Source organism: Schistocerca americana, chromosome 2 (genome assembly GCF_021461395.2).
Source record: "Schistocerca americana isolate TAMUIC-IGC-003095 chromosome 2, iqSchAmer2.1, whole genome shotgun sequence".
NCBI lineage: Eukaryota > Metazoa > Arthropoda > Insecta > Orthoptera > Acrididae > Schistocerca > Schistocerca americana.
Window position 1 is genome coordinate 53,779,935 of NC_060120.1, and position 19,304 is coordinate 53,799,238.

Consider the following 19,304-nt stretch of genomic DNA (forward strand, 5'->3'; position numbering starts at 1 on the left):
ATGGATGTGAAATATGGACGATAAATAGTTTGGACAAGAAGAGAATAGAAGCTTTTGAAATGTGGTGCTACAGAAGAATGCTGAAGGTTAGATGGGTAGATCACGTAACTAATGTGGAGGTATTGAATAGAAATGGGGAGAAGAGGAGTTTGTGGCACAACTTGACAAGAAGAAGGGACCGGTTGGTAGGACATGTTCTGAGGCATCAAGGGATCACAAATTTAGCATTGGAGGGCAGTGTGGAGGGTAAAAATCGTAGAGGGAGACCAAGAGATGAATACACTAAGCAGATTCAGAAGGATGTAGGTTGCAGTAAGTACTGGGAGATGAAGAAGCTCGCACAGGATGGGGTAGCATGGAGAGCTGCATCAAACCAGTCTCAGGACTGAAGACCACAACAACAACAACATGGGGACATAAGGTGATAATTTACAGTGATCATCAGGCATTGAATTTTTGACGAAATGCAAATTGTCACATAGTCGATTGACTAGGTGTATCCTGTATTTATAACAATTTTACTTTGAAATTAACAATACCAGAGAAGATAAATTGCTACTCACCATATAGCGGAGATGCTGAGTCGTGATAGGCACAATAAAAGGATTCACATGATCATGTGTAGTTCCAGCTCTTTGAAACTGCAGACGTGTGTGCAAGTTGCGTTTGCGTGAGTGTGTGTATGCGTGTGTGTATGTGCGTCTACTGCTGACAAAGGCCTTAATGGCCGAATGCTATGATTGTGTGAATCTTTTTATTGTGCCTATCGCGACTCAGCATCTCTGCTATATGGTAAGTGACAACTTTCCTTCTCTGGTATTGTTACATTCCAACCTGTATTTTCCATTGTTTGATCTTGAAATTAAGTACATAAAAGGAGAACAGAACGTAGTGGCAGATGCATTATCAAGTTTGCCTATTGGTATGACAGCCACAGATAACGATACAGAAGTAGAGGGTTGTAAAAGAATCTACCGTATTAAAGGGGTAAGATATCAAAAGGAAGTTAAGAATATATATAAAAACATGAGGAGAGAACAGAATGATGATCAGCTTTGGGCAATGGTAAAGCACGAATTTAGACAGAAGAATAACAGAAAACTGACAAAGTATTACTGTATACAGGGTATCCCAGATATCTTGTCCACCCAAATTATCTCTGGAACAATAACAACTATTGGAAAACGACTTTCACTGGTATCAATGTAGGGCTGGGGCCCATGAATGTACATATTTGGAAACATTCTAAAACGAAAGCATATGTGTTTTTAACACAAACTTATGTTTTTTTAAATGGACCTCTTATATTTTTTCTTCAGCTATCTATAGCATGACAAAGTACATACACAATGGCGTTGATTGCATCGCAATATTCCCATTACATCCCGAGATATTGAGACGTGAAGTTGACGCTTGAAACACCCGACATGCGCTGCTAGCGCACGTCCTGAGGCTCAGGCGTGAACCCCATGCTGCCCGTAATCGCGATGTGATTGACATGTGTAATCACACCTCCATTCTTATCAAGAGGTCCGAAACGAATAATACGGTCTGCTGCCATCAACTCTCATAAGCACATAATGGTTTCCCTCTTGCACGTTTTACGTATCTACGTACACAATATGAACCAGTACCGATCGGTGTACACCCGGCAGGTTGTCTTATTTATGCTGCACACCCAAAATAAGGTTTATCTAAAGCGTTATATGACCCATTGTGCCTGTCGCGCAGGGCCTGGCTCTATCTAGTCAAGTGTCCAATGTAGTTCCCACTACTGCCACAGTTACCACTTCACCTTGTTTATGATTTGCGACCCATGCAAACTCGTGTACTCCTCCACCCAACGAGCATTCCATTTGTTGTTGCTTTGGCGTGCAGTACACCGCTTGCCAGTGTAGTCGTGCATCAGAGTAATCTAGTGACGGCATGGAGGTAGTACACATTGTGAATAAACGTTGTGTTGTGGAACTTATACTGTACAGTATAATGTACACACATGAAGATGTGGTAGAAATGCTGCTGATCTATGGAGAATGTACGTTGATGGGAAATACGTTATGAGATTGCTTGTTTGTTGATAGTACTGTTAGCGAACATTATGATTATTAAGTTAATATGTCTGTTTTCTACTCTACTCTACGTACCTGTACTGTACCCTGTTGTAGGTGGATGAAATGCTGTTCAGGCAGAACAGCTGTACAGAAGACGATTCCCTGACAAGCCATCGCCTTCGCGCCGGATGTTTGGTCGTCTCACATCTCGTCTTCATGAAACGAGAAGCTTAAATCCAAGACCTCGACATCGTCCTAGAACACGCACAGATGAACGTGCTGAAGTTGCTGTGCTTGCTACCATAGCTGTGAATCCTCAAATCAGCACACATCAAATTGAATGTGAAGTTCGTGTGTCGAAATCAAGTGCACAGCGTATTCTTAAACGTCATAAATTTCATCCTTACCATGTTCATTTACACCAGGATCTTCATGGAAATGACTTCCACAATAGGGTAACATTTTGTCGGTGGGCTCAGCAAAAACTTCTGCCTAATCTAAATTTTTTTGCAGATGTTTTCTTTACCGATGAGGCATCATTCTCCAACAAAGGAATTGTCAATATGAGGAATATGCATTATTGGTCTGCAGACAATCCAAAATGGCTCCGTCAGGTAGAGCATCAACGTCCGTGGAAAGTTAATGTTTGGTATGGGATTATTGGAGATACCATTATCTGACCTTTCTTTATAAATGGCATCCAAAATGGCAGACAATACTCCTGATTTATACGACACAATCTTCCTGTTCTCTTGGACACCGTACCTCTAAACCGGAGAATGGTCATGTGGTATCAGCATGACGGACGCCCTGCACATAACGCCTTACGAGCACGACGACTTCTGAACCGTAAGATTGGATAAGGTGACCCAGTTAGGTGGCCTGCCCGATCTCCGGACCTTACACCGCTGGATTATTTTCTTTGGGGAGCAGTGAAGGATGCTGTTTACCAACATGAACCAATAACACCAGAGGACATGAAGCAACGCATTATTGATGCTTGTACAGCCATCAAAGAGGAAACAGTAGCACGAAGTAGGGCATCCTTCATACGCAGAGTGACCCTATGTATGCAAGCCAATGGGCATCACTTTGAGCATGAGATGTGAACGCTATGTTTAGTATGTAGTGCTGGTATCACAGTGGAAGTTTCTACAAAGGGCCATTTTACCCAGTGATGTTAAGAAACATTTGTTTACAACAATTTGTCATTTAACGCATTAGATAAACATAACATTGATAATTATGTGATGATAAAACTAATTGGTTAAACATGTTTACATTCATCTTCTATGTCCTACCTGAACTTCCCAAATCAAAACATTTTTACCTAAACAACGGTAAAACTTTTAGTCCACTTGCTCGTTTCACTAAAACCATCAACATGAATTTTACTATTACGAGTGAATGATTAACTGTCACTTGCACTAGATCTACAGTAAAGTAAAGTTTTAACGTTGAACGACATTACCTTTTTAGTAACGGATTAACGATAAGTGAAGTTAACTTTGTGACTAACGTTGCGGTACACAGATATGTTACAGAACTGCATCACCCCTAGCCTATGGGATAAATACCTGCTGGAATGTACGACGTTAATGCAGGATGGCAGCAGACCGTATTATTCGTTTCGGACCTCTTGATAAGTATGGAAGTGTGATTACGCATGTCAATCACATCGCGATTACGGGCAGCATGGGGTTCACGCCTGGGCCTCAGGACGTGTGCTAGCAGCGCATGTCGGGTGTTTCAAGCGTCAACTTTGCGTCTTAATATCTCAGGATGTAATGGGAATATTGCGATGCAATCAACGCCATTATGTATGTGCTTTGTCATGCTATGAATTGCTGAAGAAAAAATATAAGAGGTCCATTTAAAAAAACATAAATTTGTGTTAAAAACACCTATGCTTTCATTTTAGAATGTTTCCAAATATGTACATTCATGGGCCCTAGCCCTACATTGATACCGGTGAAAGTCGTTTTCCAATAGCTGTTATTGTTCCAGAGATATTTTGGGTGGACAAGATAGCTGGGACACCCTGTATATAAAGGAGTATTATATAGGAGAAGGGAAGAAATGTCTGATGTATGGGGAGTGTGTTGGCCAGAGAAGTACGTAATAACTCTAATTGACGAAGTACATTTAAATTATGGACATTTTGGACCAAAGAAGTGTTTAGAGAGATTGAATGAATCTGTGTATTTTAATAATATGGCAAGACAAATTCAAGATATGATAAAGACGTGAACTGTGCCAAAAAGCTAGTGTCCAATCAGAAGAGCAGAGGTCCTATGCAGTCAATTTTGCCTAACGATGTATTAGAAATAGTGGCTTTAGTTTTTTGTGGTCCATTACCCAGAACCACAGGAGTTTTTTGTTACATATTTGTCACCTTAGATATTTTCTCCAAATTTATAAAATTATACCCAATGAGAAAAGCAACGGCAAAATTGGTTTGTGACAAAATGATCAAAGACTCTTTTTTGAAAGTTGGGAAGCCTAAGAGTATATTAACAGACAGTGGGCCCCAATTTATATAAAAAAAGTGGAAAAATAGTATGGAGTTACAAGGAGTCGGAGATACTTAACAGCATACCATGCTTCAGGTAATCCAGTGGAACGAAGTATGCGTGAAATAGGGAGACTACCTCGTACATATGCCTATGATAAACATTGCAATTGGGGAAGGTATGTGCAGGACATAAATGTTATGAACAATGTGGGACATGAGAGTACAGGTTTTACACCTAATGAAATTTTAAAGGGAATTAGGGAAAAGAACTTGGTTGAGGAGTGTATGGACTATCCGCCCAGAAAAGAAGTAGACATAATGGAAAAGAAATGCTTAGTGAGAGAACAGAAAAGAAAAGTACTGCACGGAGGAAACAACATGAAAAAAAGACGGAAATTTACAAAAATTGAAATAGGGGATTTAGTATTGGTGAAAACCCACATTAAATCAAAAGAAATAAATTCGGGGAATTCAAAATTCTTTCATATATATAAAGGTCCATTTGAGGTAGCTGACATTCTGTATACCAATGTATTTTACTTGATCTTCCCAGAATTGAAAAGGAAATATGGCACTCGAAATATTGTTGAGCTGAAATTGTATAGAAAAAGAGATACCAAGAGCTGTCATAAATAAAGACCAGGGATGTGGAAAATAATTTGAATAATATTAAGGGTTTCACAAAAGGAATGAATACTGATGTGGTAGGTTGAGGATTAAATGAGAGAGGTGAATAAAAAGATGCATAGACAATATAAGTAACAGAAAAGACTGAAAAGTAAGTATAAAAGCTGTGGTGAATCTTAAATGACTACAGAGACATGGTAAACATTTATCATATAAAAAAGTGTTAATGTTATTGTGTGTTAGGGGCAGCGACAATAATGTAACAGAATTGTAAAAGAGTGTTTGTCTACCTGTTGATAAAGTATAGAAATGTTTCAAAGAGTGTAATTTAGAGAATAAGGAAATCAGATTATTTAGTTGTCTATAAGATATTTATGACAATGGTTACGCGTAGAAAAAAGTAAATGCTGAGTGTCACATGACCTAGCCATTTCACCCCGTGGTAATTTAATACCTTGTGATGAAATGGAGAGGGATGTGTGACGCTACAATACGATAGCTGGAGGCAGCCAGCGCAAGCCATCTAGTGGCAAAAAGGTGATGCTAAGCAGTAGTATTAATATAAAATAACATCGAGAGAGGGCACCAGGGAATGGAGACAGCCAGCTAGAGGCATCTAGTAAAAGAGAAACGGTACTGCTAGCCTTACCCGGGGACAGTACTCCCCCTTTGAAAATGTAAATAGTGTGTAAAGAAAATAGTAATAAGTAAATGAGTAAAAATAATAATTAAGCTGTACTGATGGAAGAAGAATAGATAATAGTAAATAGACTATAAATAAATGAACCAGTAATATTACAAGAATAACAAGGGGGGAGTTCAAAACCTCGACCCAATAGAGTGTGGACAGATGAGCAGAGACGAGCAGTTGGCGTGAAAATGAAGAAGTACTGGGAAGAACGGAAGAAAAAGAAATACCATAAGTCTTAAGTTGTATGCGGTCCATAACTGGCCAAAAAAAAAAAAAAATAAATAAATAAATTCTTGTCAGCAACTTGGATATGTGAGCTATTAAGGTAACTGTGTGATAGTTCTCACACTTATCTGCCATTACCACCTTCGGGATTGTATGGTTGATATTTTTCCGATAGTCTAATGATTCGTTTCCAGTTTCATAAATTCTACACACTAATTTTGATATTTACTTGCCACTTTCCCTAATGATTTTAGAAAGTCCAAAAAAAAATGTTATCTGAATGCTGGATCCTCCATGTCTTCTAAATTGATACCTTTTTGTTTTTTAATCACATCAGCAGACTGCTCTTCCTCCATCATAGGGATCCCCAGTCTGCTCTTTCCAGCTATCCACTCTCTCCTCTGCATTTGACAGTGGAATTCCTACTGCACATGCAATGCTGATGACTCTTTTTAATTTACCAAATCAATTTTAAATTTTTTTTATACTGAATCTATTCTATTTCCTTTTCAATTTTGTCACTTTTTCCTGCACCCATTTTGCTTAAGCTTCACTACACATCCTACTGATTTCATTTCTTAGTGACTTGTATTGAGGTATTCATTTCACTTCCCTCTTTTATCACTCAGCTATAGTATATCTTCCATTATCAAAGTTTCTTCGCAGTTTCATTCCTTGTACCTATATTTCTGTTTCTGGCCTTCAGTGGAATATGTCATATCCGCTGACAATATGCCTGTTTTACAGAAACGTATGCTCCATGCATGTGATCAAATTCTAGGCCAGCCAGATGTGTCTGCCAAAGTTTGTAGTTCTTTAAGAAGAACTATTGAGGGATGTGTAAGAATACATGCTAACTCTGTGAATACATCCTGTGATGTCAACTGACAGAGCACTATCATAGGGCAGAATGGCCCATATTGCGACAAGTATTTGTTTCTGAGCTTTTGTTTATCTGGTATTTTCTCTAATTTTTGCCCTGGAAGAATATGGGACACTGTTTTAAACATCAACGTGTGCCACAATTGACATGAACAAATACTCTGTCCCTCTGCTTAGTGAGTCTTCTATAGACAACAACAAACTTCAAAGTACATGGCAATATTCATATTAGTCTGAGGAATGTTCTTAGAGATATGCTTTGATGTCTTCATCTGTGTATTTGAGGTTGTTGCATGTATCCCCCATTATTATTAAACATGGTGTTTCCCAAGGAGTTTAACTCATAACACAAAAGTTAAATGGTTGAACTCTTCACTCGGCTTACAGATAATAGTTACTTGATAATCACTACTATCTTATTCTGTACTACTTCTGACACTACGATACCATGACTGCTCTCTAGCTGTATGCCTCATAATATCCATAACACTATTTATTTTATAACTTACATTGCATTTTAAATGTTGGTTGGTTTCAGTATTTCATTTTGGTACTCGGATTTGTCCCAAATGATCTGAGAAATGACACTTTGTCATCTGTTGAGACCATAATTTGTTCTAACATGATCTGTTGAACTATTGAGTTGATTAATGGTTCAATACAAACAACTTCAACTTAACCATTAGTTTCACAGGTGATGATGCAGGCCCATAAAACCTTTTCATTCCCAACATTCATGCATAACATATTAACATGAAGATCTCTAAGTATGAGAATGTGTGTATGCCGGTGTCAAACTATTCTACGTACCACAATTTCAAAATTTTTGTCATCACAAGATTACACACCTGGGACATTATTTCCACGTTGTTAATAAATTTACTTTTGTTTTTGTGCTAATACCAGTACATTACAAATGCATGGTAGATATTCCAGGGAAGTGGATAAGACACAAATAGAGATATGTGTAGGGCAACACAGTCATTATACGCTAAAAGAATTTGGTGTAGGAATATTACAACAAAGGCCATCCATAGTACAAGTTCCAAATGCTATCATTACTAGTAAATGTCCGAAGTGCAGCCAAAGAGGAAACAAGTCTGTAGCAATGATCTGATAACTGGTACAGTGAGAAGGTATAAATAGCTACCACAATAAACACAGCACTGACTGTACACTTCAGAGCTGATCCCTTTATGTACAGATCTCTGTTAGGGATGTTACCTAAATCCTGTTCTTTACATAAAAACAGTTATTTGGCCTCATATACAGATATCAAGGGGAAAATTCCCAGTCAGACTGAAATATTATGTTGACAATACCCTTTACAAGAAAGGTATTAAGAAAACTGTCGGTAATGACTGAACAATTCCTCCACTTAACTCCTCCTTGAAGGTAGAAAAAATTAAGTATTCAAGAACCGTAGCACACTTCTCTCAAAATAAGGTACATAGTTAGTCTAAATATGGATTTCAGGAGCATCTCATCATCAAACATGCTGTCTTTCAATTAAAAAATTGGAGCATACAAAATTTAAATTGTAAAATATTGCCAACTGTTGTTATGTGACTTGTCAAAAGTCTTTTATTCTGCAGTTGACAGCACTCTCCTACAGAAGGTCAAATATTTTGGTTTCAGAGATCTTGCTGGTAACTGGTTTTCATTCTACATGTCTAAAAGGATATGGAGTGCTGCAGTAATAAACCCATGGAGGGTATGCAAGAAACAGCATCTTCAGAATGGGGAATAATCACTACAGGGATCAATATTCGGTCTGCTGCAGTTCTTGTTTTCTGCAAATCATCTTCAGTCATGTATCTAAAAGTCATAAATAAATCTCTTCACTGACAGTGTATTACAATCATCACTAGAAAATGTAATTAATGTTTTTGTAAAAATTAATAACTAGTTCTCTGCAAGTGAACTATCACAAACTGAAATTATACCAGCCTGACAACTCCTAGTCCATAGAAGAATTTCTGAATGTGTAATAGTATGATCATGTGTGTGTGTGTTTTAGAGAGGGGGAAGGGGTGGTGCAAAGCGATATCAAAAGGGCGTGAGAGTTTTTTTCTGGTCATGTGTTGTTTTTTTATCTTTGCTGTATGACTATAGAGTCTCCTAGTTTTTGTTACTTCTCTTTTGTTTTTTTAGTTTCTTCTCATTGTGAGTTTTTGCGAATAAATATTTTTTTGTTAACACATTATACCGGACGGCTATGCAATTATTTGTTGTAGGCAAGTTGCCTACATAATTGGTGACCTCCGATTAAGGAACTTTAAACCTTTCATTAGCTATGTCAAACATTAACAGCAAAAGCAATGAATGACGACGGCAAATGATACAGTTCGATAACGGAAGAAATTCATAGGCTTTAGAATGAGATAGAAACTTTACAGTTGCATATTTCAAAAGATATGAACTTCAAGCATATACCGGACCAAAGGAATGACGTTGGTTCAACAACCATGGCACACACCAGCAAGGCAAAATCATCGGAAACTGGGACTACTGCAGCACAACCACAGCAAGTAACAGCAATGGAACTACCCGCTGGTTTCAGTGCTTCACCAACTCAACGGTTGCAATTACGAGCGCCCCCATTCATGCCTTCTTAGCCACACACATGGTTCGTGGTAATGGAAAATATATTTCTACAACAAAGAATAGTCAGTGATCACGAGAAGTTCACCTTGGTGATAGGTAATTTTGACCATCAGACCTCGGCTTTGATATCTGACATTATAGTGAACCCACCTACAGGAGCATACTGTAGACTGAAAGAAGAATTAATTTCTCGGTGTGTGAAGTCAGTTGACATCAGAGTCAAACAAGTACTGTACCAAGAGAAACGGGGAGATAGGACCCCGTCAGAATACTGGTGTCATTTATCCAGCCTGGTAGATAGTTCGACAGTCTCTGATAGACTGTTACTCCACGTATGGCAACAACAGCTACCAACGCAAGTAAGAACTACACTAGCTATATACGAGGAAAGATCAGTTGACAAACTGCTGCTCGCTGCAGACAGAATCTACGAGATGCACGAGCCTACTGCAACAGTCACAATGACGTCGACAGATGCCACGTACGATAACTGCCATTACCAGCAAGACCAAACTGGCGATATAACAGTAAACTGTGCCGCAGTTGCAACGCGACAAACAACAAATAGTTCAAACGAAATTATAGATTTAAAAACTGCAATAGAGGATTTGCGAATGCAGCTACGCACACTACAGCGACCACAAGTTATCTTTAAGTGCAAGAGAGACCGGGCTGGGCGTGAAACACGAATTCAACAAGAGGACGAGCGTAAGGTGTGTTGATACCATAAACATTTTGGGAGAGATGCTACAAGATGTACATCACCATGCGCCTACTCAGACAACCAAGGTATGTACAGAAACAGTGCAGTGTTTTCATGTCAGCGACAGCAATTGTCAATACATATGCCGCCTGCTTCGAAAAGATTGTATGTATCATACGTACTTACGGGTACAAGGTTTTTGGTGGATACCGGGTCAGACATTAGTTCGGTTCCTGTCAGCCATGCGCCACACAATGAAAAAGACATACAGCCACGTTTGAAGGCGGTGAATAACTTGGTGATTAACACGTACGGATGTAAAGTGTGCAAGATTGATGTGGGTTTTTCCGAACAGTTTACCTGGTCTTTTGTGATAGTTGGTATATCAGAACCTATTTTGGGCGCTGATTTTCTGGTACATTTCAAGTTGGCGGTCGACTTACAGGGAAAATGTTTGTTAAATCTGACAGACAACATTGCAATATCAAGCACTAAAGGGCATACAACTTGTGAGAAGCTACAGGCGATTGGCAACTCTGTAGCCGAAGAGCTACGTGACGAAGAGAAGAATCGGAGATGTTCTGACAGACAGACAAAAGAAGTTAAACATAGTACGGTTCACTATATTCGTACCACACCAGGACAACCAGTTTCACGATGAGCACGTAGAATCGCACCAGAGAGATTGACAGAAACAAAGGCGATATTCGAGGAAATGTTACAGTCGGGAATAATTCGCCAGTCGGACAGTCTGTGGTCTTCACCCCTACACTTAGTACGTAAGAAAGTTGGATAATGGAGACTGTGTGGGGATTACCAAGCATTAAACTCAAGAACCATTCCAGATAGATACCCAGTACCTAATATACAGGACTTCACATGTGCTTTGGCCGGCGCGAAAATTTTTAGTGTTGTTGATTGCAAGAAAGCATTCAACCAGATACCGGTGGCTCCAAGAGATGTTCAGAAGACAGCAGTGATTACACCACTTGGATTACTCGAGTTTTTATTTATGCCTTTTGGCCTTAAGAACACCTCACAGACTTGGCAGCGTTTTATCGACGAAGTGATAAGGGGATTAACATTTTGCTTTGCTTATCTTGATGACATCTTGGTTTTCTCTCCGGATAGTCAAACACATGAACAGCATCTGTGTCAACTTCACAAGCGTCTAGCTGACTACGGAGTCATTTTAAATGAAAATAAATGCGTCATGCACAAGAACCAAGTCACTTTCCTCGGCCATACTGTGTCATCAGAAGGTATATTGCCTCTGCCAGAGAAGATCGCGGCGATACAGGCCCTTCCGAAACCAACAAACTACCAACAGCTACGACGATACATGGGAGTAATAAATTTTTATAGACGTCATCTGTCAGCAATGGCTATGGTGCAAGCTCCACTCACTGATGCACTCAAGGGACGCGACGCCAAAGGTCGACGAATAATTAAGTGGACAAAGTATTTGATGATCTTCAAGCAAGCCTCAGCAAACCAATGTTGCTCGCTCACCCAGTTCACTACGCACAGCTATCTATTCTTGTAGACATGAGCCAGTCAGCAATAGGGGTGGCACTGCACTGGCGTGTAGAAGGGCAATGGCAACCACTACGGTTTTTCTCTAAAAAGTTACAGGCTGCACAACAGAAGTGGAGCGCGTATGACAGAGAATTGTTTGCGATCTATGAAGCAATTTGATACTTCCGCCCACAAATAGAGGCTAGACCAGTGACTGTGTTTACAGACCACAAACCCATAACATTGGCTTTTAAAAACACCAGTGATAAGTGCTCACCAAGACAGTTCCGTTATATTGAGTTCACAAGTCAGTTCACGACAGATATACACCATTTAATAGGTGCAGAAAATTTAGTGGCTAACTAATTTTCACATATTTGTGGGATTTGAGAAATTATAGACTATGATAAACTTGCAGTGGAACAGACCAAGGATGCAGAGCTATGACAGCTGTTAAACGACCCGTCTACAGGTCTGAAGTTCGAGCAAATTCTGGTGCCTAACTCCAAGCTGAAGCTGTGGTGTCACTTTTCTCAAGGCAGACCAAGACCATTCATTTCATTAATATTGTGCAAGATGGCATTCGACAGTGTCCACACAATATCGCACCCAGGAGCCAACGCTACAATCAAGCTGCTGACAGACCGCTATGTGTGGCCTTCTATGAAAAGAGACGCGCACCGTTGGGTACATTCTCATTCCTTGTCAACAAAGTAAAGTAGGACGACATGTGCGTGCTGATATTGGAGATTTTCAAGGTACCTCTGCTAGTTTCGCACACGTTCACATGGACCTGGTTGGACCTCTCCCACTGTCTGAGGGTTACAGATTTGTTTACGGCCATAGATAGGTGCACAAGATGGGCAGAAGCAACTCCAATAGTTGATATTTCAGCCGAAACTACTGCAAAGGCGTTTCTTTGTATGTGGGTTGTCAGTTTTGGATGCCCCCTTCATGTCACAACTGACCAAGGATATCAGTTCGAATCTACGTTGTTCCTCGAGCTATCCAAAATGTGCGGTTTCCAACGCCACCACACGACTACCTATCACCCTGCCAGTAATGGTATGGTCTAACGATGGCCCAGAACACTCAAAGGAGCATTGATGTGTCATCAAGAGAGATGGACGGAAGCATTACCACTAGTGTTGTTAGGCGTGCGGACAGCTCACAAACCCGATATTGGTGCATCAGTTGCCAAGATGGTTTACGGCGAGCTGCTACAGATTCCTGCAGATTATTTAGTACCAACCTCACTACCTAGATCAGAGGGTCTCACACACTGGGTGCAGCAGCTAAAACGTCACTGCACAGATATACGTTGCCCGCCACCTTCTCACCATGGCAACCGTAAGGTGTTTGTACACAAAGACTTCTACGATTGCTCTCATGTAATGTTGCAAACAGACTCAGTCAAATCGCCTTTACAACCACCATATATGGGCCTATTTCAGGTGCTGAGTAGAAATAAGCATACCATGGACATAATGTACAATGGTGTTCCGACAAAGGTATCGATTGAACGTGTCAAACCAGCATGGGTTTTACCCTCTCCGACCTCTGACACCACGCCTGTGCATCAACACATGATGGACGCAGAGCATACTGAAACGCCGCTCAGTACATCGTCCGAGACAGGTGAATCATCACCACAAACAACGTTGTCACCGCCCCTGAGACACCCGACGCACACCAGAGCTGGACGTCATATAAAATTCAAGTATCAAGATAACCTTGGGGCTCCGCACCTTAAGGGGGGGGGGTTGTGTGGCAGTGATATTTTTCATGTCTGGTGCAAAGTGATATCAAAAGGGTGCGAGAGTTTTTTTCTGGTCATGTGTTGTTTTTTATCTTTGCTGTAAGACTATAGAGTCTCCTAGTTTTTGTTACTTCTCTGTTGTTTCTTTTAGTTTCTTCTCATTGTGAGTTTTTGCGAATAAATATTTTTTCATTAACACATTATACTGGACAACTATGCAATTATTTGTTGTAGCAAGTCACCTACAGGGGAAAAGACATATTGAACATTTTGTAATTAAGCATAACTTGCTGTATGTATGTATTTAAATAAAAAAATATGAAATCATGTCAGTGGTCAGCATTTTGCTATATTTTCTGCTGAGATGTACTATAACTGGCTCACTCCACATCATTGTGAGAGGTTGCAGTTCTAATCCATGGAACATGCAAATAACTAACTCACTGAATTTATATAAAACACAATACATGATACAGTTCAGTCTGCACAAAGTCCGATAACGCCATTACAAATAAGGTATGAGGGTAAATCAGTTAATGAACCAGAATATTCTATATTCTTAGGTGTTTCTACTGATAACAACCTGAACTGGAAGTGACATGTTACAGATTCTCTTAAACATATAATCTCTGCAACTTTTGCGTTATCGATAATGTCAGATTCTGACAACAAAAATATCAGAAAGTTGGCTTATTTATCTTCTTTTCATTCGCTTATGTCTTATAGCATCATACTCCTGGGTAACTTGTCACTGAAGAAAAAAGTGTTTCTTTCTCAGAATTATGTAATGGAGTATTATACATCCACTTTAGAACCTCTTGTAGACAGCTCTGTAAACAGTTGGGCATACTGAAAAATTTATTTTTTTCTAGATTTTGTCTTCATCTTGTGATACTTTTATAAGTTATTTCAAGTTTATTATTATTATTATTATTATTATTATTATTTGATGGTGTTTCCTTCAGTGTTAATGTTGCTCTATCCTCCCTTGAGTTTTAATATTCTGGTTATAATCAAGGAATTTCAAAACAGAGCACAATAGGCAGCTTCACTTGGCTAGTGCGGGTCTTAATGTTGCTAATGTTACTGTCCAAGATTCTGTTCATGTTTCATAAGAATTTACAGTTATTTAACTCTAGTTCTTCCCAGTTTATGACATTTCACCAAAGCTTATCAGATCTATCAACCATCCTCTCTCTTGGTGAAGCATATTTGAATTTTGGCAATTAGAAAACACCAGGTATCTTGTTACAGAATTTTAAGTGCAGAAAGCTTAGAAAAATTTAATAACTTATCAGAAGTTTCAGAGATGCTTTTTCTGACAAAGGGCTTAGCTAATTCTCTATATTTTTTCAGTATATGTAATATACATATAGTTTGTGTTTTTTTTATCAGTTTCATTAACATAAAACAGATATATCAGAGATGTTAAATGTCTGTGAACATTTGCAGGCTGAAGAACGAGCATTACATGCTATGGAAAGAGAAAATACTCGTGCACGAGATGTTTTGTTTCGTGTACGATACAGAATAAATGACCTTGCACAACGTAAAGAGCTACAGGAATCAGAAATAAAGTGTGTGCAGTCTTCGAAAGCCCAAATACACCAACAGACTCAAAATTTAGAAAAGGAAGCTATTCGCCAGGAAGAAATACTGTATGGTTTGGTATGTTCTATTAAATATTGAAGTCTGATAATATAAGCTACTGAAATGAAGATATTACATTAGAAAATATTTGGAGCTACATTTTAAAATGAACTTCAGACAAATATTACTTTTATTCCATAATTAGTGTGTTATGGCTTGGAACTGATTGAACTTTATGGATAAGCAATTGAACAATCATTCTTTCCTTCTCACCCTTTCTGACAAGTCCCCCCTGACTGATTGTTCTGTGTGACTTTTCCGAAATCTACCCCTTTTGTTAGAACTCTCCAGTCATTTTCCTTTGTCCTTCTTCCTTCCTCTTCAATCTTTCTGCTGGAAGAAGGAGCCACTGGCTCCGGAAGCTTGCCTGATTGTAACCTTCTTTTATGTGTGTGTTCTGCTGCCGCTTGGTGAGTAAATTTTTTATCTATGCAATTACATTATTTATGCATACTCAGTAGTTTAATCTTTTACATGACTCAGGTTAATACGAATGCTAATTTGTTTGTTCTGAACTTCTGATTATTGTGGCTCACATTAGCAAATGTGTCTCTTGTTTGACGGTAAGGGTGTGGATACAAATTTAAACATTTTGTGAGATGTCCTCTGTCAATTGATAGAAGGAAGACCTTATTGGATCCATGAAGTCTTGGCAGTACATGTCCTTGTGGTGGCAGTCTCCTTTATGGACTCCCCAAGGTCCACAAAAATGGGGTGCCATTATGCCGCATTGACAGTAACATCCAGGCTCCTAGGTATTTGCTGTCAAAATACCTGATGGAGGTACTAAGTCCTTACGTGGGTAAATGCACTTTGAGCACTTTGAGAAACAGGCCCTGATGTCATCCAAATGGAAACACATCTGCTTTTTCTATTATTTAAATGACATGTTCATCATCTGGTCCCATGGAAGGGACAAACTCCTTGAATCCTTGTACATCTGAATATACATTCCAACATCAGATTTGCTATGGAAACTGAAGAAGAAGGAAGGCTAACATTCCTGGGCTTCATGGTCAAGAGAAGATCTAATGACAACCTGAGCCATGGCATGTATCAGAAGAAAACACACTCTGACCTGCATTAACACAGAAATAGCTGCCACCATCCTGCACAGAGGAATGAGGTATTAAATGTACTAGTACACATGGTGCACACCACCTTAGATGCAGGGAGCCTGCCCCAGGAACAGGACACTTCATAACTCTGTTTCGAAATTTGGATACTCAGAATGAAAGATTAAGCATGCTCATTGCCCCACCACTATAGGACAACCTGTGGAGATGGAAGAAATCACGGAGGAAGAGGTAGCCACAGCCTTTATGCCATAACCGGCATGCTATCAGGAAAAATCAGGTGCATACTGAAAAAGTGCTGCATAAGAACTGTCTTTTGTCGTTTCAATAAAATATGGGCATTATTGGAGAGTGTCAAAGATAACCTCATTTTGCAGATGGCCATGGTCTTGAGACAGTTCAGTATCTGCACCTGCAGACATGGATGAAGTAATACACTTTCCTTCCCACCATTAATTCAACTATGAAATAAGTTGATAAATGAAAGTTGCAGTGACTACCTGGCGGCAGGCTTCTGGTAATTAACTGATGTCTCCACCTATTAAATGTGCCAGAGTGATCCCATCCCAGATGTCCAACATAACCATCAATATCTGCTTAAAGCCTAAGGCCCTTCCCACAACCTCTTCCCTCAATCCATTTCCCTCCTCAATCCAATGACACCCTGCATGCCCACCTTCAACATGCTCCTCAAAATCCACAAACCCTATAATCCTGGACACCCCATTGTAGCTGGTTATTGTGCCCCCACTGAAAGAATTTCTGGTCTCATTGACCAATACCTCCAACCAACTGCCTGTAATCAAAGAGACCAGCCACTTCCTTCACTGACTCTCTACCACCCCACCCCTTTACCTCCAGGATCCCTACTTGCCACTGTTGATGCTACCTGCCTATACACCAACATGCCTCATGCCCTTGGTGTTACCCCTATTGAACACTATCTTTCCCAACATACTTCAGACTCCAGCCCACTACCTCATTCCTTGTACACTTTACTAACTATATCCTAACACACAACTACTTCTCCTTGGAATGGAAGGTATAAAACAAATCCACAGCACAGCCATGTGCACTTGCATAGTACCCTCATATACCAACCCTTATGGGCTTTATGGGCCTTCTAGAGGAGACTGCCTAGCTTCCAGAACCACAAAACATCTATTCTGGTTCAGGTTCAGTGATTAGATCTTTTTAATTTGATTCGGGACCAAGACACCCTATTTCATTCCTTCACAACCCCAACAGCACTCCCATCCACTTCACCTAGTCTTCCTCTACCTAGCTTACCACCTTCCTGGACATTACCTCCTCCTCACTGATGGTTTTATCCACAGTTTTGTCCACATTAAATCCACTACTACTAACAGTACCAGTATTTTGACAGCTATCATCGCTTCCACACCAAAAAGTCCTTCCCACTCAGTCTGGCCACCCAGGTGTGGCATATCTACAGTAACAAGAACTTCCTTGCTCAATGTGCTGAGATCTTCACAAACAGGTGTTATTCACAGACCTAATACGCAAATAGATCTCCCATGCCATTTCATGTCACACCCCAATCCTCCCACCAACCCCAAGAACTATTTACAAAGGAGTGCCCCATTTGTCACCCAGTACCAACACGGACTGGAACAACTGAACCACATAATTTATGAGGGCTTTTATTACCTATCATCATGCCCTGAAATGAAGGACATCCTATCCAAGATCCCACCTCTCCTAAAATGGTGTACCATTGACACCACAACATCCTATTCCATCCTTACACTACTCCAATCCCAACCCCTTGCCACAGGGATCATATGCCTGTGGAAGGCACAGGTGCAGGACCCTTTCAATTCCTCCACCCTGTGCTTCCTACTCCAGTCCAGTCACATACTTATGCTACCCCATCAAAACACAGGCCACCTTTAAACAAGCGTGCCATGTCATAAATTAGCTCTGTTGCAATCACAGACACAGACTTTTATATTAGTATGACTACCAACCAGCTATCTGCCAGAATGAATGGCCCCTGCCAAATTGTGGCCAAGAGCAAATCAGACCACCCTTTAGCACAGCATGCACCTGAACATAACATGCTTGATTTCAATGGCTGCTTCACTACCCAAACCATATGGATCCTCCCCTTCACCTCCAGCTTATCTTAACTGTGCAGATGTAAATTATCCTTACAACACATTCTCCACACCCATAATTATACCGGATTCAACCTTTGGTAACCTACTGTCCCACACCCTCCATCCAACAGTATCCATCCCCCCTGTTCTATCACCTCCTCCCTATTCTCGTTTCCCAACCTTTTTGTGTACCACCATCTGTCAGTGCACCCAGCCATATTTCCCCTTCCCTGCTCCTCTCCTTTCTCACTCCCTGTATCCCTGCCCAATAGCTTCCTGATCCTGCTCTTGTTAGCTGCCTAGTCCCCACATGCTCTATCAGACAGCACACTCTCCCCCCCCCCCCCCCCCCCCCCCCCTCCCTCCACACACGCATACAGATTGCTTCTTCCATTCTAAATAACAATTACATTCTAGTCTGAGCTGCAGGAGATGGCAGCCATGTGTGCATGACATGTGTTTGCTCATGTGAATGAATGTGTGTTTGTTTCTTTTTCTGAAAAAGACTTTGGCTGAAAGCTACTGTGTAGTGTCTCTTCGTTGTGCCTGTCTGAAACTTAGCATATCATCTTTACTTAAGTAGAAACTACCTTTTCCTTATAATTTCATATTCCAACCTGGAGTTTCCTTTGTTCAAGAATACATTGAATAATGCAGGGAAAGGATTCTGCAATGTTGTGATTGGACTCTAAATTTTACTTTTGTTTTAAACCACAACTACAAACCTAGTTTCAGAAAAACTTAAGTTTTCAAGTGTTACACACCTGTTAATGCAATCACATACAGATAATTAATTTTTTCACAATGAAATTTAAGTCCAAAGTAAAACCTACAAAGGAAGCTTTCATGAAACGGGGCAGTTAAAACAGTTTCAACA

At 40.0% G+C, this 19,304-nt stretch overlaps 1 protein-coding gene across 3 annotated transcripts in view; it reads left to right on the top strand.

Moving 5' to 3' along the window:
* LOC124594228 (coiled-coil domain-containing protein 39) overlaps nt 1-19,304 on the top strand; it is a 481,265-nt gene that overhangs the window by 290,520 nt on the left and 171,441 nt on the right. For all 3 annotated transcript variants that reach the window (XM_047132594.1, XM_047132593.1, XM_047132592.1), the window contains one exon: nt 15,031-15,246. In XM_047132594.1, the coding sequence (XP_046988550.1) occupies nt 15,031-15,246 (216 nt within the window). The remainder of the gene's footprint in view (nt 1-15,030; nt 15,247-19,304) is intronic.